Here is a 10739-nt window from a genome sequence, read left to right on the forward strand (position 1 = left end):
CTTAATGATATCCTAACACCGGACTGATTTCCTTCACTTCATTGTCGATTTGATAAATATCTATGAGAGAAATAAAACAGCCTTATTTTAGTTTTATCATTATCAGCATACAGTTGTCATTATCGTCATGATGACTTTTTATTTCAGTGGTAAATAGTGTCGACTTGTGGTAAATAATAATTAGTTACTATCAAAATGATACAGTGCACAACACCAACGGTGCCAGATTCTAGAACGGATTTTATTTTTTGGTTAAAAAGATAAGGAAAAGAATTTAAGCGTGAAATATGTCACATTGTGTAACATTGGATACGCCAAATTAACACTATAGCAGACCAGGCTGGGTAGAAAACTATAAGATAATAACGACAAGTTAACCATGTCGTAATAGGACCTAAAAAAACAAAAAAACAAGCAGATTTACACTGAGATCCTGTAAAAAGTACCATAAGACCATGTGTTCTGAAGGAATAAACTATATAACTTTTATAACGACCACCAGCAGGCACACTAACTAGTATCACACACGTAAAACTATCCTCTATTCTAAACTATATAACTTTTATCAAGGATCCAGCACTTATCTTTAGAATGATATCTTACTTCAGATTAATTAAGAGGTCACAAGTGGTAATTAGCAATAAAATGGCATGACCTCCAGACCATCCATTTACACATCAAACTAGTGAAGAAGGATGGGAATGACTTGAAATCTAAAACCAGATATCCTCATTTAAAGATTTTAAATCTCCATATCTAGATTCATCAGTCATATTGATTAAATGGAAACTTTTCGCATTTCTTATTGTTTATTTTGAACTGATTTGATTTTTTCATGTTATTTTCATTTACTTACTGAATAGAGAAGACTTTTAGTATGTTGATTTCCTTTTTTACGTTTTGATTGTTAAAATTTTGAAATAAAATAGAATAATAAAATGTTTCATTACCGAGTACCTAACACTCCTTTAACACCAAATGATTTTTAAAGCTTCAAGCAATGAGAGAATGCGCCCACGAACATTTATGGTGGCTGATTCGGGATATCGTAATATCGCTTCGTTTAATGGGAAGCGAGATTGCGATATCACGATACCATGATAGCAAGAAACGATAACACGATAGCGCGATGCGAGACCACGATAGCGCATCGTGGTATCGTGATAGCGCATCGTGGTATCGCATCGTGGTGTCGTGGTATCGCAATCTCGCTTCCCATTAAACGAAGCGATATTACGATGTCCCGAATCAGCCACCATACATTTCATATAATATCGATGTTTTGACCTGATTTCAATCATAACTATACGGTGAACGTTTTGTCCAACGAAATGTGATCATGTGATACCGTCCAACGTCCTGTCACTAGTGTGATCATGTGATACCGTCCAACGTCCTGTCACTAGTTTGATCATGTGATACTGTCCAACATCCTGTCACTAGTTTGATCATGTGATACTGTCCAACATCCTGTCACTAGTGTGATCATGTGATACCGTCCAACATCCTGTCACTAGTTTGATCATGTGATACCGTCCAACATCCTGTTACTAGTTTGATCATGTGATACTGTCCAACGTCTTGTCACTAGTGTGATCATGTGATACCGTCCAACATCCTGTCACTAGTTTGATCATGTGATACTGCCCAACGTCTTGTCACTAGTGTAATCATGTGATACCGTCCAACATCCTGTCACTATTGTGATCATGTGATACCGTCCAACATCCTGTTACTTGTTTGATCATGTGATACAATGTCTATCACGAGGGATAACGGTTATAAGACAAAATGTGTTATTTTTTTCTTGTACGTATGAATGTTTACGATATGTATATATCCGCCTCCATTTTTAAGAAGCTATTTATTTTCCGCTGAAACAGAAAAATTGCCAAATAAGTACGATTTCGTCTGATTGTGTTCTCCATTATTTCTAATATGGGTTATAAAAAAAGAGGGTATTCCTCATCGCGTTGTAGAATGAGTAAGAATGAATGGTTTAATATATTTGTCAATGTACATTACACGTACATAGCGAAGCGGGATAGTGAGCTACATATAAATTGTCTTTCTGTACAGATCAAAGTTCTGGTAGCATTTGGTTTTAGTTGGTAAACATACATTATACTCTCATTGTCACATAGCAGTGATAAGTGCTCTGTCCATTCATCAAAAGACTGAAGTTTGATACCCTACTAGAATGTGAAACGGTATCGGGTCACATGACTGACCACATTTTCTCCGGGTGTTCCTGCTACACAAAGACTTCTACACGGGCCAAAAGTTGTTACATCAATATAGAAGGGTGTCTGGTATAAATCAGACATCTCCATTGTCTTTAACTGTATCTCTGATAACATACAAAGATTATCATACCACAAAGATTCTGGTCGCGGTATACTTGTCACACATCTGACAAGTACTGTCCCGACCTAATCTGAGATACTATACAAAAAGCAAGCCAATGTTCGCCTGCCATTTTCCGTTGAAATGCTGCAAAACGCGAAGCACTACAAAAGTCATGTTGGATCTCGAGAATTTATCATTAAGATCCATTTCTAGTGGTATTAACACTACTAAAAGGACTAGCCAGACAGTTATAAAAGCACCGCAGACATGTGGTGAGAGCTACATGTATATCCAAACCAAAGGTGCGACCAACTGTGGTATGTTGGTCGCTACTCCGGAAGAGGTGTCTAGATCCGATCTCCATTGACAATGTCCTGTTGAAATATGAGCAGCAATGGTTGATCCTGGCGACCCAACCATATATTCTGTCAAAATTATACCGATTTGGACACAAAATGCAGAATCTTGGCGAAAATTCCCCAACCTAACATCTGCTAAATCGGTCATGAAGCTATTGTCTGGAATGACTCAATTGGTTTATATATACATGACCCACCGCATATTGGTCATTTCTACAGATATGTTATCAATTCGAAATCAATCCATAATATATATAATTCAAACATTTTTTTTTGATAAATGAGTAAATAGTCTGTTGCTCTTCTACTCGGGAAATTTATCACAAATTATTATTTCTGTGATACCTGTCAAAAAGAAAAAACAAACCCATTGAAAAAAAAAGAAGGAAATTCGTCACCTACAATCATTTTACAAAGAGGACAGATTATAACTTCCCTTGGATTACCTGTCCATCGCCCTGTTTCAATAGGAAAATTAAAGTAAGATGTTCTGAATCTAGCAATTATATCTCTATCTTATTCCAAAGCCTCTTTAAATATTCTTCTCGTCCAAAATTATCCTTGAAATTTAAATAAGGATTCCGTCTAGATGAGATTGATATGCAATTATACCATTTTTTAATTTATTAATCACGTAACCTTGATGTCACTACCTTTTTCATTGATGATTTGTTTATGTTTCTTGAAAAAAAACCCATAAAAAGTTCCTTTCTCAATTTCCTAATAATTTTGTCATTTTTCCCAACCATTTAAAAGCTGCATGTAGTACTCTGCATTATTTTTTGTAAATTGTTTCTGTAAGCAAAAAACAACAGCGTGTCGCATATCAACAAATTGCTGTTTAAAGGCAAATTGATAAAGTGGGGACACATTTAAGCAAAAGGACAATTTACACGGAAACTCCGTTAAAAAGGAGAAGGAGGTGTTGGGTGTTTACAGAACGAGAAGCCTTTGTGTTCCGTAAGGTTAAGTGTCTTTTACCGGCCATGTCAATCCAAATAATGTCAGGCTATCAAAATGGGAAACGTATTAAGAACAACGTAATCGCAAGGTATTTAAACTACGGTGATTGAAAGCACACAACCCGATGTTATAATATAATACCTGATGATATCTTATGTCATTGACTCTGTCTAGCTGTCTAGCTGAAACAAGTCCTACCGTCACATAGTTCTACCTAAATAAATAAATAAATATAGACATGTGCAGGAACTTATTAGGATTCCTAAACCTAAAAAATAAACAATTAAATAAAAAGGGCCAACGTTTTATATGGATTTGTGTGCATTTCTAAAAGTACGTTATCCAGATCAGGCGTTATTACTGACAGGAAAAATAACGTCATCCAGATCAGGCGTTATTACTGACAGAAAAAATAACGTTACCCAGATCAGGTGTTATTACTGACAGAAAAAATAACGTTATCCAGATCAGGTGTTATTACTGACAGAAAAAATAACGTTATCCAGATCAGGTGTTATTACTGACAGAAAAAATAACGTTATCCAGATCAGGCGTTATTACTGACAGAAAAAATAACGTTATCCAGATCAGGCGTTATTACTGACAGAAAAAAATAACGTTATCCAGATCAGGCGTTATTACTGACAGAAAAAAATAACGTTACCCAGATCAGGTGTTATTACTGACAGAAAAAATAACGTTATCCAGATCAGGTGTTATTACTGACAGAAAAAATAACGTTACCCAGATCAGATGTTATTACTGACAGGAAAAATAACGTTATCCAGATCAGGTGTTATTACTGACAGAAAAAATAACGTTATCCAGATCAGGTGTTATTACTGACAGGAAAAATAACGTTATCCAGATCAGGCGTTACTACTGACAGGAAAAATAACGTTATCCAGATCAGGCGTTACTACTGACAGGAAAAAGAACGTTATCCAGATCAGGCGTTACTACTGACAGGAAAAAGAACGTTATCCAGACCAGAGAATAACATGTTTGTAACTTGAGAAATAACGACAAGACGACCTTACTCAAAATAAAAAATTCTTCATGTCGCCCATTTGGTTTTGTTTGTGGGAGTGTATAATGGAAGATGAGGTTGTGTGTGATTGTTTTATTTGTGTCAGTCGAAAATCCAACATGGTCGTCTATCAAGAAATAAGACGGGTCATTTTTACCATCGACTGAGCACTTTCTTTAATGATAACAAAAAGGTGACGTTTTGTAATTAGATTATTGAATGATTAAAAAAATATGCTTTGGATACCTGCAGGATCCGATTAAAGCTCTGGACAGAGAAAAGGGCGTGGTCAGTCGGTTCTTCATATCATAAATCAATGAGTATGGGACTGTAACATGTTGAAAATTACACCATTTTGGGTTCCGAAATCACAGTGCAGTTTTATAATGACATAAGGGATACACGGGACACACATGATGAATTAATCAGGGAGGTGGATAGACTCTGAGTGGATAGATTTTACTGACCAGGTCTGTGCACAAGATCTGGCTATAATATGTATAAATTAATCCCATATATATCATGAAGGACCTTACTAAGGACGGAGAGATGAATCGGTCTTATCATGGATGTATATACTTTATAAAATAAAAAAAGAATATTTTTGGTTCAATTGCTACAGACTATTAGTCTGTACGAGTCCATTTGACCACTTTACTTAACATCGCTTGACCACCATAAGCCAGAAATCTATATATTTTAATACCTACATGGACCTACCTGCTGTACTACATTTTATTAATTTCTTAATAGAAACACGTTAGTTTCCATAATGTTTACTTCTACCGTAGTGGAGATTTTCACTACGTATCCGTAAATCCGAAACTTGCTTTACTGACAGCACACTGGCCGTTCAACGTCGACCGAACAAAACAGAAGAAACTTTGTTTATGAACAACAATGTTTCAGGTACAATGTAACTACTTCTAGAATAGCTGTTTTATTCCCATAGAAAAATATAAAAGTTTTAACACAGTTTAAGTGCAACTTGAAGTAAAACATAAGACTGGATTTCAACATACACCCAAGTCTAATTTGTGTTTAGACATTCATTTTCTTTAGAAGCGTCATTTTAGCCCTGAGTTGTACTATTTTGTTAACAACTAGTTGTCAGTCAACAGGCCCTGTATCAACATCAAATGGCGTGTCCACATCGATGACACCAGAGTCGGCGATGACAACATCAGAGTATGGCTTATCACGATCTTCTACATCAACAGCAAGGTTTTCAATCTGTCGCACTACACTCATACCCTCCAACACCTTTGCGAAAACCACGTGCTTTCCGTCCAACCATGAAGTGGATTTACATGTGATAAAAAATTGGGATCCATTTGTATCAACACCTGAAACACAATAACATAGAATGTCAACGGTTTTATACTGAAAATGGAAGGATGTTCGCCCAGATAATCAGATAGTGGTAATATCAATGCGATGATCCAATGTGATGTCCCGCCTTATATTTTAAAGACAAACCAACAGAAGGACAGATACTGTACCTGCGTTAGCCATGCTGACCCATCCAGCTCCATAATGAGCAAGCTTGAAGTTCTCATTCGCAAAGTATTTCCCATAAATACTTTTACTTCCTGTTCCGTCGCCTGCGGAGAAATCTCCGCCTGAGTTCGAGAAAAAAAGGAATTAAAACAAAGAATAAAAATTAAGAGCTGCAGCTGTAACCTTTATCAGTGTTAATTTTATTCGTATGTTTATTGTGACAAAATAAAAAAAGTATGTGCAATTAATTTACACAACTAGCAAGCATTTTTTGTTGTTTTTATATACAGTCCTGTACAGGCGCCGTACCCGGTATATCTTATATGAAAAGGAAGAACAGATGTTGACTGTAATTAGCTTCGGGAAACTGTTTCTTACTTATTGGCACCAAATCATTGAAGTAGAAAGCGTGACGTTACATGACATCAGGAGATAGCACATACCTTGGATCATGAAATCCTTGATGACACGGTGGAACTTGCTACCTTTATAGCCGTAACCATTAGCGTGGGTAGCCAGCTGGACGAAGTTCTCGGCGGTCAAGGGAACCGCCTCTCCAAATACACCAAATATGATCCGTCCACTTTCTTCGCCATCAATGGTTATGTCGAAATAAACTTTGTTGGTGACAGTCAAATCACCACCCTATATAACGGGAAACACAGAGGTATAGAACAATCCGGAACCACCGAAGCATGCAATCATCAGCTTCACCTAATTATATATGTTCGTTTCATTCTGTCTATCAAACGATTTGAGAAATACGAAATATTAATAAACTATCTCGGTTGTCGCAATTTTAATTTACTAACATTACTGGAAATTATCTCATATTGCGCGAAGTGGCCCATCAATACACGGGACCCTTAATAGTAGAATACAACTTGGTGATGGTGGTATGATGTAAATATATAGAGCAGACGAGAAGTTTACCAGCACAGGGGCCAGAGAGATGACCGTCCTCCCATGGTATTGACCGGGCAATACAACAACAGTATACACATAAATACGAGCTTTCTCTGTAAAAAAAAAGAGAGGGATACCAGATGTTACGAGGGTTGAAATAAAAAAAATAGAATTATCTCCCCTTACAAAGATGCGACTAAGTTCGTGTGTCTGTGTTGTAAATTAGTAATAAATTGTCTACATGCGTAATTAGTTAGGATGTGATATCTACATTGACGTCAGTAAGTTAAATGTAATATGTAAGTGGAACAAAATTACATTAACGTCTACACAGAAATGTACACGAAACTATCGTTTTAAACAAACACATTGTTCTAACTCACCTGTACAGCTAAAACATTGCTACTATCTTTATCATACAACTTCCTGTAGGTAACTCTTGTGAGTTTATGATTGGATGAAGACTCCCGTTGGTTAAATTTTCCATTGTGACATCATAACTTTATGACGTCATATTATTCTGACGTCACCAAACAGAGATTTGAAGTTAACATATCGCCAATGTAGATTATATACCAATCAAATGAAATGCATTTGTATGAAACATTTTCAAAAGTATCCAAATCAGAACAGAATCTTACATTTGTTTTCATAATATACTAATGAAAATAGAGACTCGGTAAATTAACAATATAGGATAGAAACCCATGTAAGATCCTTAATGTATAACCACACCTCACAACCCGAGAGCTGAGAGGATCTCTGTTGTATCATATTTATTCATACATGTTTATCCAATAATTTATTTCTTACATCGAGATACTGATTGATTAACTCGTAAATTATTATGACGTAATCGTTCTCATTTTGACGGCGTTGCAGTTCCAAGAACTTCGAAGTGTGATTTTAGAACAGAGAGGTAAATATGATTAAATCCTCTGTGAAACAAGCATTTTCATTGGCCAATTGGTACTCTTGACATTGGTAGATACTACCATTCTGTGTACCCAACAGTATATAAACATGGATGTATAAATCTGTGTTAAACAATTCAATACAATTCAATAAGGACTTATATATTTTTAACCAATATAAGTAATCACGTGTACATTACTGTTACAAAATTATATTTATCACCTAACTACCTGATTATCAGTGTAACACCACAGGCTGGCTGAAAGTACCGTTTGATTCGACTGTGACATCACTTCCTGACGACATGGACATTGTAACGTCAAGAATTGAGACATCGAGTTACGATATCATCGACTTAGATTCCGCATCCGATTAATGCAATGCTATTTTAACAGACGCATGTGAGATTATAAAAGTTTTAAATTAATGAATAAACCTTTATACAACAATAGCGAAACAAGTTTTTCACCCGAGGCGCGCATAAGCTTTCACTTTGGAAGGAAACCGCAGTACCCAGTGAAACCCCACGTGCTCAGGCAGGTAACCCCTATCTTTTTGCGTCCATTCAGGGAATCGAACCCCGGACGGCTAGGTGAAAGGTAAAAGTTATAAAAGTTCAACAGAATCTCACATTGTTTCCATTTCCAACGATTCGACATTAATGAGACGAGTCTCTGAAATTTTCATTTGACCGAGCCTCTGGTCAGGCCCTCGATGTAGAACAAGTATCAAACTGTTATCATCTTAATGGCCCTTCCTGAACGAGCTGTTGTGATATCGTAGTGTTATATAATCTTCGCTCGTAACCATGGCGGCACATCGACTGACACTGCTCGAGTGTCAGAAACACTCCGTGATGTCCATGCCTGAAGTACTGAAGTCCGACACCCCCTCCCCTGCTGCTAAATCAGCTGATTCGCCACATCTGATGTGGTACAAATCCATGACCACCAGTTGACTATTTACAAAAGAATGAACAAATATTTCTGGTTTGTATTTTTTTTAAAAGCATTAACTTTGTTTTGTATAAGACTGTGTATGAGCATTAAGTGATTCCATGAATGGTCACTTATAACCTCCGGCATGTTTACAAAGTTTAACCCTCAAATAAGTTTGTGTATTGTGCTTGTAAGCCCCGAATACAGCAACATGTGGCACTTCCGCCCTCTCCTGCTATCCCTCTTATCCCCCTCCCCAACCCATCTTGACACGTTTCAACGCTGTTTACAAACCGAGAAAAACGATGTAAATAGATATGAAGAACATCATACTTTTGTTAATCTATAAAAAAAAATAGTCTGAAGTTCTGTTATACAGAAATAACTCTGTATTGCACCTTTCTTATAGATGGTGATAATTCGTACTACACGCGCGTCGTCTTTATAAATTAGTACAAAACGAATTCCCCAAGCACTTAATGCTGATACGAAATCTTCCAAATCTTTGCTTGATTAAATATGTGTATATGTAAGAGTAAGAAAAATTACCTGTACAAACTTTAGCAGGGATAATCCAACGACGATGAGCATGTGTGACACGTCCATGGTTTTCTTGAAATTATGATGCTATCAGCCTCTACAACGCCACGTAGCATGTGTACCAAAAAGTAGAGTCTTACCGCTAGGGGAAGTCGTAAACATGGTTACGGTGAGGGGGGTAGATTTACAAAGGGGCCCCACAAACAGGGCAATCAGTCAATTCTAACGTCTTGGTTTTTGCTGACTTTCCACTTTCCATTGGTTCCATGTACAATCGTATTAGTTAAACATATTCATTTAAAAAATATTTTCTTGTTCCAAAAAAAGTTTTAAAATCTCGCAGTTATTTTTAAATTCAGCTTCGTTAACACTTCAGTTGACATCCGGAAATCAACGAGTGCATAGCATTTAACAATGTTGCTGAATTGAAAACAGAGAAAAAGTAATTTATTCATAGAAAAATGTTGATACAGAACTTGATAAAATCAAATTATATATCTCATTTAGTAAATAATATTATTTATTTTAAATCCATCAATTTTAATGAATTTCTAAACGAGATATCTCATTTCTAAATTTAGTGTTTTATTTACTAAAATAAATATCTTAGTAAATAAGATATTACTAATTATTGAATAAATATCTAAGTATTTTTAATAAATATTCGCTTTATATCTATTCTTTTTAGAAAAGACATCTTATCCAGAAAATTGCATTATCTACCTTATTTAAAAGATTTGATATCTGATCAACTACATAAGATGTCTTTTATTATGTAAGATCTAGTTTAGTAAACAATATATCGTGTGCATAAAATTGAATTAGATATCTGATATCAGAAATAAGCAATCATCAAATTGAATCAGATATCTGACATCAGAAATAAGCGATCATCAAATTTAATTAGATATCTGATATCAGAAATAAGCAATCATCAAATTGAATTAGATATCTGATATCAGAAATAAGCAATCATCAAATTGAATTAGATATCTGATATCAGAAATAAGCAATCATCATATTGAATTAGAATATATCAGAAATAAGCAATCATCAAATTGAATTAGATATCTGATATCAGAAATAAGCAATCATCAAATTGAATTAGATATCTGATATCAGAAATAAGCAATCATCAAATTGAATTAGATATCTGATATCAGAAATAAGCAATCATCAAATTGAATTAGATATCTGATATCAGAAATAAGCGATCATCAAATTGAATTAGATATCTGA

General features: G+C 35.4%; 1 protein-coding gene across 1 annotated transcript; it reads right to left on the minus strand.

Annotated features, from left to right (window-relative positions):
* Positions 1-5604: 5604 nt before the first annotated feature.
* On the minus strand, positions 5605-9590 carry LOC132553939 (peptidyl-prolyl cis-trans isomerase B-like). The gene is made up of 4 exons (XM_060218234.1): positions 9510-9590; positions 6645-6846; positions 6204-6323; positions 5605-6047 (listed from the first exon to the last, which is right to left on the minus strand). The coding sequence occupies exons 1-4, from the start codon at positions 9564-9566 to the stop codon at positions 5812-5814; spliced, it is 615 nt and encodes a 204-aa protein (XP_060074217.1). The 5' UTR covers positions 9567-9590; the 3' UTR covers positions 5605-5811.
* Positions 9591-10739: the final 1149 nt, after the last annotated feature.

The sequence above is a fragment of the Ylistrum balloti genome, unplaced genomic scaffold (genome assembly GCF_031769215.1).
Source record: "Ylistrum balloti isolate Yb309-2 unplaced genomic scaffold, AGI_CSIRO_Ybal_v1 Utg370368, whole genome shotgun sequence".
NCBI classification, from domain to species: Eukaryota; Metazoa; Mollusca; class Bivalvia; order Pectinida; family Pectinidae; genus Ylistrum; species Ylistrum balloti.

Excerpts from the sequence above, each read along its gene's own strand:
- LOC132553939 (XM_060218234.1), bottom strand. The coding sequence starts at position 9,566 with ATGGACGTGTCACACATGCTCATCGTCGTTGGATTATCCCTGCTAAAG. Across the intron at positions 6,324-6,644 it reads CAAGGATTTCATGATCCAAG|GCGGAGATTTCTCCGCAGGC; the intron begins GTATGTGCTATC and ends TCTCGAACTCAG. Across the intron at positions 6,048-6,203 it reads GGTCAGCATGGCTAACGCAG|GTGTTGATACAAATGGATCC; the intron begins GTACAGTATCTG and ends ATTGTGTTTCAG.